Source organism: Colossoma macropomum, unplaced genomic scaffold (genome assembly GCF_904425465.1).
Source record: "Colossoma macropomum unplaced genomic scaffold, Colossoma_macropomum, whole genome shotgun sequence".
NCBI lineage: Eukaryota > Metazoa > Chordata > Actinopteri > Characiformes > Serrasalmidae > Colossoma > Colossoma macropomum.
The window spans coordinates 15,917,632-15,938,917 of NW_023494801.1; the positions used below are offsets into that span (position 1 = coordinate 15,917,632).

Consider the following 21,286-nt stretch of genomic DNA (forward strand, 5'->3'; position numbering starts at 1 on the left):
TTAAAGCTTTTCCCTAGAACCAAACACCAAAGCCAAGAACTATTTTGGAACCTTCTGAGAGTGCAGGACAGGGGTCCACATCTTTGGCCCTGGAGGGCTAGTGTCCAGCACAGTTTGACAGCTCCCCCACTCAAACATACACACTAAACATGGCAATTAAGAGGTGAGTTGAATCAAGTGTGCTTGAGTAGGGAAGTTACCAAACTGTGCTAGCCCTCCAGGACCAGAGTTGTGCACCCCTGGTGTAGGAGATGTCTTAGGATGCATGAGATCTTAGGATGAGTCATATTTGAATATCTTTGTCTTTAAGACTAAGAAAAAAGTCTTTTACAACCTTCTGCATTTAGGATATGTATTTATTTCAACAATGTCTCTCCAGAACAATATTGATACATGCAAATATTTCTGGAAGTCACAACACACAAGTCAATTTCAGAACATCTGTGGAAGAATGATTATGTTTGGCCACGTTTTCTTCATCTCCACCTGTTTTTTTTTTTTTTCAAGAAAAGAACATTTTTTTTTGTCTAAGATTGTGAATATCAACCAAAATTAAAGTCCAAGGGTTCAAATCTAGCCGAGAAAGCACCCGACAAATGGTGGTAATGCTCTGGGCCTCTGATTTAGGATGCATGTATATGCCTATAACACCTATAGAGCATAAAATAAACCCTAGATTTATTCCTTTTTTTTTTTAAGCTAAATTTCGATTTTCGATTCCATTGAGACATCTGTTTGTGCTCCTGCAAAATATCACAACACAGTCATTTTCACAAATCTAAAAAGTAGCACAGATAAGATCACCTTTCACATAGGTTTAAATCCATGCGGTTTCAGAAACGCCCCTTCGAGCGTTTTCACAAAAAAGCTGTTGCCTTTAAACAGCACAAAATATGCAATCTGTCACTTCATTTAGTGAATCACCTTAGTTGATAAAAACCCTTTTTTGCTACCATGTCTTTATCAAAACAGAAAACAATTCCATTCAAAGACATGAACCAAAGAATCAAAAACCATGCTATAAAAATCCAGATTATGATGTAGATGTCTGCTGGGGTTGGCTCTGAATGAAAACTAGAGCTGAGATCTGGCTTTGAATGATAAGCCTTAGTTTAGATGATTAGTGCTTTAAAAGCCTTTTACTTCAGTCACAATTTGAGCGAGGCAGTTGAATGGAGAGTATCAACCGAGACTTTCAAGTCTTTTTTTCATCTAGCTCTGAAACTAAATGAATCACATACCGGAGATGATAACAGCCCATATCAGATCGAGTTCTATATCTGACTCTGCCTGTGTAATTAGATTCAGACTTTGCCATTTTAAATAATGCAGCGCTTTCGTATCAGTTTCTCTGACACGTTGCCATGGCACACATTTCAATGATACACTGACTTAAAAAAGCTAACTCACAGTGTCCTTCATTGCCTTTGTATAACAAGACTGGAACTGGGCTGTGGTGAGATATTACACAGCATAGGCCTACCATATACCTGAGAAATCCTTAAAAACACTTTCAAGTCAGCAGAATCTCTTCAAAATGTTCCTTCATAGAACAGTCAGTAGCATCCTTCATCTCAAGTTATAGTCAAGTGATTTTAAACCATGTGGGCACCGCCGCCTCTGAATCTCTGGCATGCTCGGTGACGTAACACAGCCCTATTTTCAGTGTGGACTAAACACCCTCTGTGCTCAGGGTAGCGACAGGCATCTGTATGCACTGTGATCACATCAGTAACATCATCTGAGCAGCCCAGGCCTCGCTCACAGTGAGAAGACCCATTGAAGACAAATCCGGTCTGCTGACTCACAAATGCACCACACAGAAAACGGCATGCATCCACTGTTCAGATTCCTTTAAGATGCAGTTTTGGGAGATGTTCTGATGGGCACAAGTTTTGGTTTAGAGAAAGTAAACAGGTTTTTACAATTTAACTCACTGTAATGGCAACTGGGTATTATTACTCTATGATGCTACAGTGTAAAATAAATAGCAAAATATCAGAAGCACAAAACCAAAATAAATAATGCGACAAAATAACAAACAGAAACTACAGCTCTTTACGTACTAACCCACTGACCTACTGGATGTTTAAGCACAAAAAATACCACTTCCAAAAATCACATTATGAATCACTTTGTGTTTTTGAAATTAGTCTCTTTCAGATTCCAGCCTTGTTCAGTGTTCCTTGTTCTGTTCCTTTCTGACTGCAGTTCTTTCTTTTTGTTTTTTGCAAAAACATATTGCTTTATGGTGCTCTGGGTCATTCACAACAGACATTTCACTCCCTCTGTTTATTGTTATTACTTTTTTTTAGTTTCCATTGGACTGTTTTATGGTGCACAGTTTACATGTGAACAAATGGAGTTGAAACCCTTAGACACAATCAATGGGATGTGATTGTCTTCTACCCATGTCATTCCCTCAGAGACACTCGTCATAAGGAACAGTCGACAGCTGAAGTCTGCCTGGAAACTCTCTGTAGAATGCTTTCATGGTGTTCTATACTTGGCATGAGCTACAGAGCATGATTTCTCCGTTCAAGGGCTTGAGTCCTCACTGCAGTCCAGTAAAGTATGGCATCCTTACACGCAGATCTCGATGGGTGTAGCCACAAGGATGCGGCCACCATTGCCGTTGCTGTCACGGGAGACACGCTCGTAGCTGCTGGTTGAAGACGGTGAACTGTTGGCAGAAATGTTGGCGTAGTGCGCCGACACCGGCTCCATGACGACGCAAGCGGGCGACAGGCTCTGCTGCTTCAGACGGTCCACCAGCTCGTCCTCATCTGATGAAGAGGAGCTGAGCTCAGCCAGGTGCCCGTTAACAACCCCACTGCTGTTGTTGGCAGCATCTCCGGGCAAAGTGCCTGTGTTGCCGTTCTCTGTGTCCAGCATCCAGCAATGGTTGAAATGGGCGAACACCTCCTTGACGGAGCAGCGGCGGTCCTGCTCGATGGCCAGCAAGCGGCGGAACATGCGCAGTGCCTCATCGGTGAAGCGGCGCCACTGTGAGGGTGCGGCACTGGCTCGCCTCCGCCGCTGCTGCCAGCGCACAAACTCCTCGTAGAAGGCATCAGATGGCATTGCCTTCTCCCAAGGGAAGTTGCCCGTCAGCATGCAGAAGAGGAGTACGCCAAAGGCCCACACGTCTGTGCTGTAGTCCACCCGGAAGCCCTCCTGCCGGCCCGGGTCACACAGCTCTGGCGCCGTGTATGGGATAGTGCCACTCACACGCTTCACTGGTGATCCAGCCCGCCGTGTCATGCCGAAGTCCGAGAGCTTCACCTTGCGGCACTCCTTGTCAAAGATGAGGATGTTCTCAGGCTTGATGTCACGGTGCACCAGCTTCTTACAGTGCAGGTAATCCAGAGCAATAGCAACCTGGTGCACACAGCGCTTGGCCACGCTCTCCGGGAGCCCCACCTACACAGGAGGACAAACAGAGAAAAGATGGAATGAGAGGCTTGACGAGAAACAGCATGCAGTTACACAACAGCAGGATCAGAATAACGCAGGCAGCCAAGACTGGAGCAGTTTAAGCCCCCGCATCACAAAAACCTGATCAGCGATAAGCTGGAGACTTATTGTACTGTGGCAGCAAGATGCTATGAAACATGAAATCCTCATTGAATCTGAAACCTGAAGCTGGCATTTATCACAAGATCAGCTATAAATACCTCAGGAGGTTTTAGGATTGAGGGAATGATATGCTTAGAAAACATATGACTTGGTGATATGAGAGATACAAAGTATAGGTCTATCCCTCATTAAGGTCATTGTATACTTTTCAGTGTTGCATGTCATAAATGTAATAAGCACAGTCAGGCCACCTCATTATTTTCTCCTACAGTGGAGAGCATATAAGGACTCTCATACCCTTAATTAAAATGAAGTGACAAACACTGAATGCCTTGGTGACTCATTGAAAGTCTTACTGATAACAATAATGCTATAAAAAAAGGAGATACAGAGCTTATATCAGACACAGACAGACCCAAAACTACCACAATCCTTCCATGTGAGAATAAAACAATGCTCCCAAACAATAGCAGACATCAATTTTTAAGCCTAATTACTAAGTCCATGTTAGCCTTTTGTCTTCAGCATTAGTCATATCTTAATAAGCCATTTGAATACATTGCTTAATAGGGAGAAAGGCACCTTGACTTTCTTCGATCCCTATGAGAATATGGCCAGTTTCTTTCATCAAAAGAATCCCTGTCATATTATGCCCCTCTTGAGGCTCAAATTCGAACTGAATAACAAGGGAGAGGTTCAACTCTCCATTGTTAACCATAGTTTTACTTAGGGATAAGGCTGTCAATATGGCAAAAAATGTAATATTGTGGTTCTTAAATCTTGTATCTTTATTATGCACAACATGTGTTAATGATATTTAGTTTCTCTCAGGTTTGCAAACTAGTTGGAACAGGCACAATGCATCAGGCAAGGCAATTATCCAGTCAGCTCCTTGTTACTGTGCAGCATACAGAGTTACACTACTGTTTGTTGTTTGCAGCTTCTCTGTAATTGGTTTAAATCTCTGTTGTTGCCAGTGTCCTAGAAATACTGACAAATGTATCATGATGTAATTTATTGCAATAACAAAACCTAATTGTAATATAAGGAACAGACATAAGCTGTGTTAAAAAAAACCTACTATATACTGCTTATGTACTAAATGTGCACACTACACTCATAACAAAAAATATCCAGTAAGCCCAAGATACCCAGCTGTCGTATTATTTGGCCAAATATTCCAGTATGCATCCAGAGCTATCTTCATGATATACTGCATAGCAACAGTTGCAGTGATTAGAGGGCTAAGAAAACAAGGTGGGTCTTGGGATGCTCTGATTGGCTCAGCCTCTGCATACAGTACATGTTAACTGTGGTATACTGGATACTATACTGCATGCTGATGTAAAGAGTAGCATGCAGCATACGGTATGCTTTTTCAAACACAGCTATTTTTCACAGAATTGAAAGGCCACTCACTAGTCAGTTTAAAATGAGCCAGTGTCAGTGGTCTCACCTGAGGGGGAATGATGTCAAAGAGATCCCCAGCTAGCGCATACTCTTGGGCAAAGATATAGTACTCGTCAGTTTCAAAGGCAATCCCGTACATGTTGATGATGAAGGGGCACGGTGAAAGGTAAAGTGAGATGCTATACTCCCTCAGGAAGCTCTTCAGCTTTGTGGTTTTCTTCCGCAAGAACTTCAGGGCCATCTTAGTGCCTGTGGGAATGGACAAGCAGGATTAGTGTTCAGCTCTGCTGCAGAATCCCGGCTGCAGCCTCCCTGTTGCAAACAAGCTATAGGCCTAAATCTGTTGTGATATCTACGAGCCTGTGTTTCACTGTTGAAGACATTTACATGAAGACACTATTACGAAGATCAAGGCAGATGCATAATGAGTTTTGCAGAATAGAATTTCTTCCAGACGTCACTCGTTGCGTAAAGATGTAAAGAGGCTGATACAGATTCTAGTTATGCTGGGAGCACAGCAATGTTGCAGTAGAAGATTTTGAGCCTCCCCTTGTCCAATATGCTCTCATATCTATGACGGGGTTCTTAAAACCTGAGAACAATCTTAAAATGGACAGTTCTAAATCACCAGTGACATTTCAAACATCTCCTACAACAAGTCTTTTCCTTCAGCTTAATAAAATAGCTAGACTCTACTCTGAAAGACACTACTGACCATAATTTCTTACAGGGCATTGTTTATTGTGAGCAGCTGCTACGCCTTTATAAAGAAGGTCAGAATAGCAGGAGACCCTGCCCCCTCTTGTATTACATAACACAATAGGCGTAGATCAGGAGACCAACCCATCAATCAGAGTAAAGAACCAAAGAAAGCAAAACTAAAGCTTGAAACAGCCATCACATTCTCAGCCACTGGCATCTGTCTCAGCAGATGTGTCAATGTGTCTGAAAGGCAGAGAGGTGGAACAATGCTTAAGAACTGGCATGCTGTTGCTACTAGCAAGGAAAACGAATAAAGTAAAAGGAGATGTACTTATCAATGCTATGTGATTCTGAGTTTGCTTTAAGCATGATAGTTCTCACTAAATGTTCTTTGACGGCACAATAATGTAGGAGGAGGATTACTCATTGTAAATATCAAAATGTGAAAAGATTTGCAAATGCAGACTTATATTTTTTTCTCTCTTTCTCCATCTAGACCTCTAAAATATTCATCATTCTGAAATATTAATATTTCATACTCATTAGTCCTCACTTGTCATCCTCTGTTGCTTTATTTCCGTGGATGATCTCTAACATCTAATTACAGTTGGTGGAATATCTGTGTAAGGATATAAGCAGGGCCTTCAGGGTACTAATGAAGATTGTTCAGGCTCCCACTTCGCATATAGTGCAATGACAGCTATTTCTTAAGTAGGAACACCACATTCTTTGATATGAGTGACAGTCATGACAGGTAGAGAATGCGGAAAATGCAAATGTATCTCTGTTCAGGACAAAAACATCCTCAATGTGAGAAAAGCTGAGTAAAACATTGCTAACCTACTCTGCCAGGACCAGAAAAATGCTCCTGACCTTGCTTTTTAATAAAATGCCTGCATGCCATAACTTGATGCATTTTAACTTATTACATTAGATAAGTCAAAACAATGATATACTGCTATATCATTAACAGCAACAAATGGCTCGTTTCAGTATTGGTTTTAACATGCACTCACCAACTTCGCAGTCACACCTATGTTACTCAAGTGGCCACTCACAATGCAAGGGGAGATGGGGACAGTGAGAAGTGGATTTTTAATTGGAATGCACTATCCCTCAGCTAGGTTAGCTAGCCATATGAATTTTGTAATACAAGTTTGAAAATAATGTACATAATCCTTAATGCTTTGTCTGGCTTAATCTTTGATTTAGAACTGCTAGCTGTGTACCCTTTCACATACTAACTAGGAGGCTAGCGGAGTAGAGTAAGGATGTTGTATCAGTATTCATGTATAGCAGATTATGAACCTATTCATGTATAGCAGATTATGAACCTATTATGAACATAGCAAATCAAATATTACTATTAAGTATATAATTGCTATGTCTTATAAACAGCTTTGCCTACCATTCTTGTGAGCTTAAAAAGGGAAATGTGTTGGATCACAATGATTTCTGAATTAATTTCTGCTGCTGGATTCAACACTTGTATTCACTCACTCCCTCACCCCTCAAAGAACTTATCGAGCACAGTTCACTTGAGCTAATAAAGTAATGAAACAGCCTTTAAGATAGTGTTGTGGATTCCCCTGTGGGGAAATGTTGAGGCCAAGTGGACGAGGGCATGTTAAAGCCAGTACTGAAACACGTGGAAAGTGCCGTGGAGATTTTCTGAAGAGTTTTCCTGGCTATATTTCTTTTTGGGTACTTGATGTAAACGCCTGGGAAAATCAGAGGAGCTGTTCATTTTGGTTTTGTGTCCTTCTCAGAAAGCTTCCTAATCACATAAATCTGAGGTTAGTGACCGAAATAGGCCTCTATTAGCTTTTGGTGTGTTGCCTTCTGATGTTCGAAGTGGTATTATGGATTTTAAGAATGATCTGCACAGTTCTTCAGAGTCCTGAGCCCTTATGTACTGCTCTTTCAGCACAACACGAGCAAGAGAGAGTGATGGGGTTTTGTGGTGCCAACAGATGGTGAGTTCTTCTGTGGCTCTTTAAAACTCCTCTGGAACAAATAACTAAACAGAGGACATTTTACAGACTGTGGAGCACGTGGAGGATTCTGAACAGCAAAGGCAGACGTGCCATTTAACCCAGGCTGCTCTTGCGTTTGGATTTCATAAAGAGACATTAATACTGCAGCCAGGAGCAGATGGTTGGCGTTTGGCCTCTGTCGCAGGCAGGTTAGACAGATTTTCTAGGGATGGGTATTTTGAAGGACAGTATGTCACGTGTTTTACTGCTAATCCCTACAGACTATACTGTACTGTTTTCTGGAACTGAGATCGGCCACTAGATTCCTAAAACCGTAGGCTGCCAAAGTATCATAAGCCATACGCAGGCTGAGCACTGGGAACAAAGGACAAGATGAAAGGCCTATTGGATAAGTGCTGTATGTGGCAAAGTAAATTTGATTAATCGTGTAAGCATGTTACAAGTCTTGGAAAAATAAACATAAGGTGGTTTCCAATAACAGGGAAGAGTATGTCGTTTGGTATGTTTTTGCTGTTGAACAGTGGTTTCCAATCCTGGTTCTCAAGTACCCTTGCCCTGCACATGTTGGTGTTTTCCCTGCTCTAATCAACAAGCCCTTTTTGAGCTGAAGTGGCTGTTTTAAAGCAGTGAAAACACACACCATTTTGGAATGGTGCCATACAAGAAGCCCCTATGGGTCCCTTTTAATAAGTAGTTTTTTAAAGGAACAGTTTGAAGAAAAATCTAATTTACACAGTTTTTCCACTTATCCCAGATGTACTTGATTAGCCATGACATGTCTGGTGTCAGTAGATGACAGCAGATGTCAATAGTCACTCAAATCTTTTCTGTAAATGCCATCAGAATTCAAATTTTTGGTTATTTTTATAGCTCACAGTAAGTCATACTGTGTCCTAAACTACATTGATAAATCTGCATCTTAATGAAGACCTGGATGTGGTTTGAGAGAAGTCTACCCATTAGCTCAAACAAGAAAAATTTGGCTGATCGATTACATCTAGTTTAAGTGGAAACTTGTGTGAATTAGATTTTTTTTGCCAAATCTTTCCTTTAATTCATGTTTTTATAAATGAGATTGAATGAGAGTGAATTGTGAAGAGGTGCTATTCCAAGTAAAGGTTATTTATACAACTGTATGTCCAAGCCAAAAACCATTTAGGACCAGGTTTGGAAACTACCTGTGTAGAAAAATAGAACTAGTTGTTAATGACTGTATTTGGGGAAATAAAACCAAGAGCAGGCATGTGTTCCTGCCCCTCAGACCTACCCCTGATTTTGTGGACGACCAGATCCACCTTGCCATAAGTGCCCTTGCCCAGCTCCCTGATGACCTCATAGTACTTGTTGATATCCAACTTCTCCAGGTTCTGGGCTGCAATAAGCTGCAGCTCCTCCAGGATGTCGATGGAGGCACGGGACACAAGGGGGGAGGAACTCATTCTTCCAGTGGGAGGGGCCAGTTACCACAGGAGATTTTTTGACAATTATCTATGGAAACAAGAAAAGAGGTGAGATACACATTTCAGTCTACTAATGAAAATTGCTCTCTGTAAACCTTAGAGTTGGGCCTATGCCATTTTCTAAAGTCATCCATCTCAATAGTTCACTGAAAAGTTCCAAAACTTAGGCATTTAGTCCTGTTGGCATTATGCTACGCATAAGGGCGGCACGGTGGCACAGTGGGTAGCGCTGTCGCCTCACAGCAAGAAGGGCCTGGGTTCGGTTCCCGGCCGGGTGACCAGGGTCATTTCTGTGTGGAGTTTGCATGTTCTCCCCGTGTCTGCGTGGGTTTCCTCCCACAATCCAAAAACATGCAGTCAGGCTGATTGGACATGCTAAATTGCCCCTAGGTGTGTGTGAATGTATATGTCTGTCTGTCTGCCCTGCGATGGACTGGTGACCTGTCCAGGGTGTATCCTGCCTTCCGCCCAATGACAGCTGGGATGGGCTCCAGCACCCCACCGCAACCCAGAAGGATAAGCGGTTTAGATGATGGATGGATGGAGATGATGGATGTGCTACAGGCAGACAAACACTCCTGCCCATTTAATTGAGATGATAAGACCAGCAACCTCACCAAAATACCCTGTGCAAACCAGCAAGGTGGTTAAATGTGGTAGTCAAGTGACTTTAGCAGTAATAAGCTGTGTTTGAGTGACTGGTGTTGTTTTATAATGGTGTTGAACAAGTGTTTTATAATGGTGTTGAACAAGTGTAGCATTGTGTAGGCCTACTTACACATAATGCAAGGTTGATTAATTGTGTAGGAATTTTAGCATACCTGTGTGTCTACGGTCTAGGCTCTTTATATGATACATTACACTAGGGATGCCAGATACAGAAAAAATCTCCAGTTTAAATTGTGCTTAAAACCCACCCACCAAAGACTGAAACTTCTGAAAATATGTCCACAAGTATTCAATTGCAAAAGACATGTCATAGTATATTCAGAGGTGAGTAGTAGTTACATTTGCTCAGTTACATTTACCCAAATGAATTGTAAATTTTTAGGGTTGCATGCACTGATAAGATTTTCATTTTGACTCTCTGCAATCTAGCCTGGTGACTACAATACATTTTGAAAGTAGGCCAAAAAAACACAACTTTATAATAAAACCTAAGAAAGGGTTCCTAACATCAAAGTTACGGTCCCGGGGACATCAAAGGTCAACCAAAGGACAATGAAGAGCAGAGCTTTCAATTGGAATGCACTTGCCCTCAGCTAGGATAGCCTTAGTGTGCTAATTAGCTAGCTAAACAAACTTTGTAATTCAAACTGTCAGAGCGTAGCATACATATACATTGTGAATAGTTGTTTTGTCTAGTTTAAGCATGATGCATTGCCCTTTTTTGTTACCTATATGGCCCTTAGCTCACTATGTATACAGGGAGAAAAACATATCAGTTTTGAAACATTCATGCGATGTGGTGACTTTGAAAAACAGCATTCATTTTGCCCTTAGACAAAACCAGTTTAGACCTGGAATGTTACTACAAATTGATGTATGACCTCAGAGGTCTGTAGTGAAAGGACAGCCATTTAATAGCCAGTGCCTGATGCTGATTTTAAATTGTTCTGTTTTTTTCACCTTCAGCAGAACAGCATAAATCAAATCCTGCACTCACACATACACTTTATCATTAATATCAAAGTTACAAGTTCGGGGGGCTGGGGTTGTGGGTTCTGTGTCTAAGCCAGAAAAGGTTCTTATATAACCTTTTGCGTCCTGCAGTAAACACTGATCTAGTTTCTGCTCCCTGGAACCCCTTTCAAGCATTCAAGATCACAAGGCCCGCTTTCCGACGGCGGAACAGAAGCGGGAACAGAGCAGAACAAAAGATAAGAGGGGCGCAGAGTGAGCCAGGCGAATCCCCTCCTGAATCGCTAAATCACACTGCTTCTCACTGCTTGCTGTTTACTTTACGTTGCACAGAAATGTCGCCAGACAAAGTTTTCATACATTGCATAACACTCATTAACATTTGGCTCCCACAAAAGGCCCAGTCGGGCTTGTCATAAAGAGACTGAACCGACACAGATCTTCACAACCACTGATATAACTGGTAACAGAAGGGGAAAAACGATTCTGTTGCTATCATAAAAGAAAGTGAATTTAACTGGAGACGACTGATCTAGAGGACTAACTAATTTGCCCTAGAGCATATCTTTTATGTGCGATTTACAAAGATGGCAAGCATATTTTTATGCTTAACTCTCATAAGTTGCAGTTATCACTGGTGTCAAAGGCATGGTGTAGTTCAATATTAACTGTTTCTCACTCAAAGCTCATTCAAACAAGCTGAGAAATTCTGTCAACACTGCAGATTACAAGCTTTTATTCCATATCACATTTGTGTTACTCAGTAGAAGAGGAGATATTTAGTTATGACTTGGATTTGATGAAAAGTTATTGTTGTGTGTTGTTTTTTAGAGACACCATTTTCTGTCTTGCCATGTTTTTGTCATCGTATGACAGAAAAAAGAAAATTCAGAAGTGCAGTCAATCCTGTCCGTACAGACTGTAAATTGAAAATAAATGCAATTCTACAATTAATTATTTAATGACATTTAAATCATATTGCAAATGTTCAATATTAACGCTAGTCTTCTACAGGTTAACAGTCTAGCATTATCTTCTGACCAGTTATAGTTATAAAATAGGTGAAAGTGGTTTTAGCTATTACTCTGCAAAAAAGTCCACTAACTTTACTTGATCCAAATTTGTACATCGGTTCCACATGAATGAAAATATGATGCATCAGCACATTTTTTCTTTCCATTTACTTACTTTTTGAAAGAATTGAGTTGATGAAATATATTTTATTCATGTGTAAGCAATTAGAAATATCTGAATCAAGTAAGGTCAGTGCTTCTTAGTTTAATTTATTCTAAGAAAATGTTACAATTATTTGTTGTTCTCCACTGTCTTTTATTTCTTTTGACTTAGAATAACTTAGAATAGAATACCTAACTTTGTATATAGCATGGCATATAGCAACTGGTACGAAACACCTTAGCAACCACCTAAAATATCATAGTAACACCTTGGCAACCACCTGGAAATTGTTTAAGTTTCACAGTCACTGTATGCTATCTGCACTTTTCTTCTTCTTCTTCTTCTTCTTCTTATTATTATTGTTATTATCTAGTAGTAGTAGTAGTAGTATTAGTAGCATTTATTATCATTGTTATTGTTATTCTTATCTTTATTCTTATTATTACATACTGCAGTTGAACAGACTTGGGTTTCTGCCCAATATAATTTTGTCTAGACAGTGTTCTGACATAATGCCAGACTATTCTCAGCTGATGGGATATTTATTGCAGCACTCTTTCTCTCCTTAAGCAGAGTGGCTGGTGTGATTTGTGAATGACTGAATAGACTTCACAGTCCTGACGGCCTGCCAGTGCTCCTTCATGGAGACCAGTGTGTTAAAAGAGACAGGATGCATGGCACATCCTGTCCATAGACGCCATCTGTGGAGATCTAAGGGTGCGTTGAGAGACCGTGTGCTGTATGTAAGACAGAGAGAGGGGCTGGGTGTATGATCCAACAGGAAAGCACCCTGTGTTAACTCATCCTCTCAGAAGGTGTTCCTCACATTGCAAGGTCAGCTTTGACAGCAGACACAAAGCTAAATGAATAGATAGATAGATACACAGATAGACATACAGACAGACAGATAACATTACTGTCCATTCCGGGAGGCGTTTTCATTCATCGTGTAGAGTATGGGTGCGTACACATATACACCTTTCATATGAAAGCAGCTGCAGATGAAAGAGACAAGAAAAAAAAAGGTAACTAGGTTACAGGCTGCTATGGAGCTGAGGGTGGCCTTTAATGCCAGCTGGTCCCTTTAGCACATCTCTCATGTAACTACAACTCCCAAGAGCCTCTGTGAGTGCTTTGAGCTGTACTTCTGAGCCAACACAAAACACACACAAACGCTACATGGCAACCTGTCCCATCCTCAGTGCAGTTCAGAGTAACTGAGCTGATCTGCATTTCATGTGTGGAGGGAGAAGAACTGGTCCTCTGTCATGCAACACAGCATTCAGCACAGTATTCTCTCTATCTCCTCCCTCCTCTATCTGTCTCTCTCTCTCTATCTATCTATCTATCTCTCTCTCAGATTCAGACTGAAATGGTTTTGCATGAAGTGTTTGTACACACAAACATAGTCACACTCATAACCCCTCTCTCTCTCTATCTCTCTCTTGCTCTTTCAGATTCAAGTGGTTTTACATTTACTGTAGTTAACAAATGCCTTACTAATAATGATAATAATATTGAAGGAAAAATGTCTACGCAGTGCTATACATTGGCCCCAAAAAGTATTTTGGCTGTTTAACCATTGGTAAACTGGTACACATTGAAGTTTTTTAAGTTACATCATAAAATGTTTATTATGAAAATTATTAGTTTTGTTAGACCAAATCATTTATATATAAAGCCCAGAAACAACCAAAAAACAGGAATTCCAACAAAACTGCACTAAGAGTACTGTAAAGCACAGAGGTGGAAACACCAGATGTGAACAGTCTGCAAAGAAATGATTAAAAAAACAACAGAAGTGGATCTTTCAGCAGGATAACCCACCATCCATAAAATGTTAATTTCCATAGCCTTCTCTCTCTCTCTCTCTCTCTCTCTCTCTCTCTCTCTCTCTCTCTCTCCTTGCACACAGAGAAACAACCGGTGCCACTCCAGAAGTGATTCTCCAGGGTCTAGGCCTACATGTTCCACTCGCCTGAAGAATGCTATATACCAGTGAACAGTAACAGGCTAGCATCTCCTGGGAAATGGTGCAATCATGTACAACAGCTTGCTTCATGCGACTCTGCTCACAGAATCTGCTGAGCAATGTTGGCTCCTTCCTCCATTGCTTATCACTGAGGGTGCTGTTTATTTCGTTGGCCGCTCCACCATCCCTCCCTCCTCAAGCCGCTACGGAAGAGGCGATGTTGCAAGAATCTCTCAGCTAACAAATCAATGCTGTCCGCCAAAGCCTCTGCTTAGCCTTTTAAAGGTAATAATCGTTGTAACGGCTTAATCAATGTTATAGTGGCACTTTACAAGGCTGTACAGCCACTCTAACTTTGGACTGTAAGAGGTCCCCATGTAATTACTTTATGAGTGGACAAGATGATGAAAACGATGAGGCATGCGATGTTCTCTCTACTAGCCTTGCAACGTTTAGCATATAAAACTACAATCTGAAGCCTTGTGAAAATGTTCAGGACTGTGCCAAAACACCCCCATGACATGCCTATAGGCATTATTGTTGTCATATCCTTAATTTGCAACTCAGTTTTTTGAACCTTTCATTATGAATGGACTAAAAGAAATGGTCTAAAGTCTGGCCACATTAACATAAACTCCAGTTAAGAATATTTCTTCCTTGCCTTAGAAATTTACCATTTTAGACACATAAGTGTGTGATAGTGACAAAACAGATCAAACAAAATCATAAACAAACCACACATATATCTGTATGATGCTTAATAATAGATTGTTGTCATCATCACCATTATGTGTTAAGCATTACATTTATCGTTTTACACAGTTGTTCACTTTCACAATCATATGTTTATATCACAAAAAAACAACTGAACTGGGTGCATTTTCATTCGTTAGGATGAGGTAAATATTAGTAATGTTTGTTTATTTGATGTTTGTAAAGAACACCATTGGTGGACAGCTGTGATTAATGTTTGCTCATTTGATGTTTGTTAACACCTTTAGGGGGCGGCGATGAGCAATCTTTGTTTATTTGATGATTGTTAACACTTTTAAAGGGCAGCAATGAGTAATGTTTGTTTATTTGAGCTTGAGCTGTGTCTGTTATCAGTTCTAAGCTTTTAAGGATTGATAGCTGGGAAGTAACATAGCTAAGAAGAGCAAATTTGGCCACTTTAGGCTTGCACTTTAATAGTCGCATACAATGAACAAAAAACAATGCAGTCACATTGATTATATAGCAGTTAATCGACAGTTAAAATTTCATGATTGTGAAAGGTTTAGGTACATGCAATGGTCTACATAAAGGTAATGATGAAATCAGCATTTTGCACAGATATTTGGGCGGTTTGTGACATTAGACTCATTGTACAGTAATTGTATGACCTTTATAGTCTATAATAAAGTCCATTACATTATTGAATTTGTTTTATTCTGTAATCTAATTGAATCAAAATTAGTCTTTTGTCTTTTATCCTTCTTTTTTTTTGTTTTTGTTTTCTCAGATCCAGGGCAGTTCGGTAGGCAGTGCAGCTATAACAATACACAATACAGCAGGCTTTCATAATGTTTGGAGTGTTTATGATGCTTCTGCAGTTGCTTTGCTCTGTTCTCTGCTGATTTATTGACCTTTAAAGCCGTGAGTCAATCCTTGATTCCCCACTGCTTTAGAATACATCGGACAGGGCGGCAGCGTATTAAGATGATTGTTCAGTGATCTGTAGAATGGTCAATAAATTGAGATGAGTGTGTGTGTGTGTGTTCCATCTCCATGACTGAACGGTTAATCCAGTAACAAGCAGACATCTTCAGTGAGGCCAGCAGACATGAAACCAAGGCCATTGGCTCTTTCCCACTGATCACACAACTTAGCTCTCTAGATCAGAAACAAGCCTCTAAATCCCCAGCCTATATAAAAATCTGCTGGGAAAACACAAAGAACACTGTCAAGATCTATCGCTTCTTCAGAAAACCTTTAGAAAGCCATTTCTGTAATAATGAGGATTTGCCCTATACTGAGAGCACAACAATACCAGGTTCAAAACCTTTTATGAGTCATTGGCTGTCTGGACTCTCTGAAGCTTTTAAAATGCTCTTAAAACGACATCTGGTGTTACAGTGAATTCAGTGCACTGGGCTTAACCGTGAGGTGGGTGCACATCGCTGATAAGTCAGCTGCTCCTCAGACCACCTAGCACGCATCAGAGATACAAAGCAGAAATGAATAAGCCATCAGTATTCAACTGACAGCAATATGTAGACATATTCATGTCATCAGCACTGTTTAAAAATATGGCTGCTTTAAAAATAAACAAACAATAGCAGATATTATGTGAACTTTTATTTGTCAAGCTAGATAATACCGCTGACCAGGATTTGTGAAATACAGGTATGGCTAGCATTTAGAAGAACTTGCATAAGGTAAACTATCTGTTGTTGTTGTCGTATTTTTTTTTTGTTCCACCTGAGATGAACTAGCGGACTAGGTTACCTCATTGGCAAGTGAATTTAAAAAGAGGCTATGCATTACTTTTGCCAGGGCTGTTTTCTGAAGATTTGGAGGTTCTAAGGGACAGTTTGCTTGAGGTCCCCCTTCTCACCCCAAAGTTCCTTTGCATGCAAGAAAAGAAAAATAATAAATTAATCCCTGAACTCACTGCAATTTTTCAACCAACAATGTTAAATACACAAAAAACGAACATACTCAGGGCCCCCTGGTGGCTCAGGGGTGGATAACTCTTGCTTATATTGCTTATAGAAATCAACTGCCCTGGCTTTTACAACATATAGGCTACACTTGTGATGTGCATTTAGAAAAATGTGGGTAAAATATTGAGTAATCAATCATTCGCTAGATCAGCTGATGCCAATAGTCGATATTTTTCAAGCACATACCTACCAGTGCCGATACATAAACATTTATAGAATGTAGAAATTGGAACTGGATCCACCTGGATTATCAGTACAGAAAGAAACATGTTGTTGTGGTCCCAAAGAAACATATATCTCCATTTTTCCCATTTTTGGAAAATTTTGATGGTGGCTATCCTTTACATTGTCTGAAAATGTCATGATGAATGAACCAAATTTATTTTTTTGTATATGGTTACAAATTGAAGCCAGTGTTGCTAAACGTTCTGCTCTCCTGAAGTACAATTGAAATGTCAATGTCATCAATATTTCCGATACTGATATTTTCTTTACGCAAAAATATCTGCCAATACCAATATGATTCCGACAGCATTGTGCACCCAGAATCATTATTCAACTGTGTATCTGCCACACAGATTTGAACAGTATCCTTCACTACTGCATGTATGCTGGTGTACCTCTACCACTGCCTGAAATTAGCTTTGGGAAATCTCAGGCTAGGCCCTGGAAACCCTGTTTGTGCTGGTCCACTTGCTGTCTCAGTTCACACACACAGTGCAAACATACAGTGTTCATGGAGTCTTGGAGCACATCAAAGGCCGCAGGCCCAGCCAGTGTCCACAGTCAGCACATCCTTTGTATTGTAAGCAGATCAGTGCAGAGACTTTAGGATCTGTGGCGGGTTTGTCTACTCTCAGTTCCCTTCACACCAGACGCAGCTCTGTTATAGGGGGCTGTGGGTGACTAAACTCAACTAAAAGCTGTGTCATACTTTTATTTTAACTAAAAAATCTGATGCCTGTATACTGCAGTTGTTCAGAGCTTTGGTAGTGCATATCCTCAGAAATTAATGCACCACATCTGCAAGACCAACATAATCAATGGGGGCAGTATATCATGATGGTTGTGACAGAGCAGCTAGTTTCGTCTTAACACAATAAGATAAGGATCCTCAAATTTAGCCATGTTCGTTGTTGAACTTGTTGGGTAAAATCAGAAGACATAGTCATGGAATTTTTCCTGTGTCAGCCAGAGACATTTTGGCACTGACCTGCCCCCTAGTGGATAGTTTTTAATTCTCTAGAGAGAACAAATTGAGAAGATAACAAGCAATGCTGCTTGCAGAGCATCTATGTACACATGTAAAATAAATTATAAAGCAGCCATAAGGTTATAGTCCCAGTACAAAGCTCACTGACCAATTTATAGCCACTGCTGACAGTGGATGATGATGACAGTGCTATCAAACATGTATCTGATCTAGGACCACATATGAAAGTGGCTCAAATCTGATCTGAAAAGATCTGATTTCTGTGTTCACACAGCCCGTAAAAAATCGAATTGAGGCAGAACATTTCAACCCCTTAACATGAGCTAAATTTTGGTAAGGTCTCCTTGGAAATGCTACAAAAGGCCTTGTTATGACAGTTCTGTGTATCAGCTCTCTGAAGCAAACTCAAGCAGCGAGTGCACACTACAAGCATAACACCTCCCTCTCAGCCAACTGCTTGGCTAAAGTCAGCCCGCAATAATGATGAGGTGTGAACTCAAATAAGGCTTGCACACTAAACACTTTCTGCTGCTGAGGAACAGAGAGCACAGGATGTGGATATTTAGAGGTTAGATAATCGCCACGGTCTAGTGCATACAGTTGAGAAGGAAGGGGATGGAGGTTATTGCTCGCTCAATATTCCGCTCCCCTCTCTCAGTGATTTTGGGAATGAAGCCTCTGGCTGCTTTCAATCAGCATATTGACCAGCTGTCAGAGGCTGCACAGGCATTCATCAGAAAAGATGCCTCATCATCACTTCCAGACAATCCAGAAAATGCCTGAAGAACCTTCTATAGAGATAACCCCGGTATGTGTGTGTGTGTGTGTGTGTGTGTGTGTGTGTGTGTGTGTGTGTGTGTGTGTGACCAGACAATCCAATACAACTCCTTGTATTTGTGTGCATTTACGTGTGACCAGACAATCCAATACAACTCCTTGTGTTTGTGTGTGTATGTCTTGTCCACAATGTGTATTGGTTTTCTGTAGAGCAGAGTGTGTGTGTTTCTTGTACACAGACATGTGCTGATACTCAATTATTTGGTATACCACAATATTCAACATACTCAGTACGGTTATCGTGGACTCTTTGAAATACCGCATTTTACTGCATTTTAGCCAAACAGGTTGCAGTTTCATCAGAGCTTCTTTAGGTACACAGACACTTTCACTAGATCCTGCCATGCTGTTACTATAGCAGAGTTTCCATTCAAACCTTTAGCAAATTTGAGGCAAATTTCTGAAATGTTTTTAAAATGCAAACGAGTCACTGTTTCCATCAGCTACTTTTAGGCGCAAATTCCCAAAGATAATGTCACACACTCACAAGAGTCTTGCTCACCAGTAGTGGCCGAGTAGAGGCCCATTTAATGAGGGCTAAAGTTGCTGTCCCACTTCAGCACTGCCTGCCAAACCCCTGAAAACGTCAGTCCATATGTAAATAGCATGTTCAAAATAGTAATGGTACCATTGGTGGTGCACTAATTTGACATACTATTTAATATTTGTGGTTTGAGATGCAGCTGGTGATTTTTATCCTGCACCTTGTTTGTTATCGTCAGATGAAGCAGAAATCCAACTTTGCTTACAGTTATTTGATAAATCTGTTCTATCACCATTTTCTGCATTTCTCATTCATCAATAAATCAGCTTTCCTACCTCATCCAAGAGTAAAACTTTTCTGCAGCATTTTTTCAAATTTTCAAGTTTTTATGCATAATTTCAAAATCTGCACAAAGGTGAGGGAAGGAAAAACCGCTATTGTGATCCCATGGTTTTTATGCTTTTTCCAGCTGTTTTAGTGCATTATTTAGTGCATTATATCACAGATCACAGCAAACCTCGTCAACCTTGCATACTCTATGCATACTCTATTGACAGTCCATTAAGACTGTCAAAAAACCTCTACCAAACAAACAAAAAACAGGATACCAGACATGATTTAATGATATTAAAATGGTTTTCAAAACACTAGCTTTATCTACATGTATACATGTACTGTTTTTAATGCACTATCATGAGAATATTTTAAACTGAGAAAAAATGTTAGGTAATGATCATGATATTTTTTGCATCGGCACATGCCTAGTTGTACCCACATATATATGTGTTTTCTGTAGGGCATTGTGTGTGTGTATGCATGTGTACTTGTGTGCCAGTGTTATTATTTGTGTGAAATCTCTCCAAAAGTACCCTTTTTATATAAACCACAAGATATAAAACAAGAACATTTCTGTAACCCAAACTGAAAAGCTGTCTGAGACACAAAGGTTTTAAATCACGTTGCCACCAGCCTCGCAGACAGCAGAAGATGTGCATTGGCCACCTATTGTTCCTGTCTGTGAACGTCTCCCCATGCAAATATACCGTTAAAGGCGCAGCTGCATGGAAATGTATATGTCAACAATGGAAAAAATGGGTAAAAAACCGATGCGTTGGATGCTTAATTTGCCTGCTCTATGCATCATCAAGACCGATACAGAACGATTTATTGATGACATACTGCGCTCATCTGCTTTTCAGTTGCAAAGGAGAGATGTGAACGCACGAATAGGTGTGCGGGTTTTTTTTTTAAACCAGCATAGTGAGACAGTCCATTAGGTGTTTAAATCCCATGCAGAGCTGTCCGCAAGCAAAGCAGAGCCAAACAAAGCCAGATGACATTATAACATTATCGGAACCTACCTTTCAAAGCGATCTGCACACAAAAGCTCCGGCTGTCATTGCCTTTAATTATGATGTGGCCATTAGGACTAACAGGCTGGTGACCTCGGCTGTTGTGGTCAGTAAAGGATGCTTCACTGGTGATGCTCTGTTCTGGTGATGCCCGTTCGCGCACACGATCACCCTGCGGATCTCGCGCGCTGCTGCGTCCGGCAGACTGAGCTGAGAGCCCTATTGTGTCTTCACTGCTGTGAATGCAGCGTTATAGATTTTTTCCCACCCGTGTTCCGACAAGCCCCGCCCACTGTTCGAGAATTGACTACTGGCATCCGGCCCTCCACGCCAGGGCTGGATAGTAAGCTATGATTGGATGTTAGAATACCTTCTTCGCATGGATTGGTTAGTCGTAGCTCACCTCCTTGGCTATGACTGGCTATTAATTTATATTCACAAGCAGGTTTTACTGATTTGGCCAATAGTAACGCAGGAAGTCAGAGGCTACCAATCCCAGCTGGAGGAGGGCTTTGACGGAATACAGCTGGGGAAAAAACAACGCTCCTGAGGGGCGGCAGACAGACCCCAGCCCACCGTACCGCCTGGCCAATGGCAGCTCAGGCCGAGAGTGCTGCGAAGTCAGCCGACCCTGGTGGGGTTCTGTCTCCGTACAGATTTCTTTAGCACTTGTTCTGCGCATGAAAAGCGAGCAGCTGCACACGGTCACAATAAGGACATTTATATGACCGTCATTTTACTATTACACTGACTTTTTG

General features: G+C 40.8%; 1 protein-coding gene across 1 annotated transcript; it reads right to left on the minus strand.

Moving 5' to 3' along the window:
* Nucleotides 1–338: 338 nt before the first annotated feature.
* On the minus strand, nt 339–20,745 carry LOC118821599 (serine/threonine-protein kinase SBK1-like). Its single transcript, XM_036590296.1, has 4 exons — nt 20,538–20,745; nt 8,956–9,176; nt 5,036–5,238; nt 339–3,423 (listed from the first exon to the last, which is right to left on the minus strand). Exons 2-4 carry the CDS (start codon nt 9,125–9,127, stop codon nt 2,584–2,586), a joined length of 1,215 nt encoding a protein of 404 aa, XP_036446189.1. The 5' UTR covers nt 9,128–9,176; nt 20,538–20,745; the 3' UTR covers nt 339–2,583.
* Nucleotides 20,746–21,286: the final 541 nt, after the last annotated feature.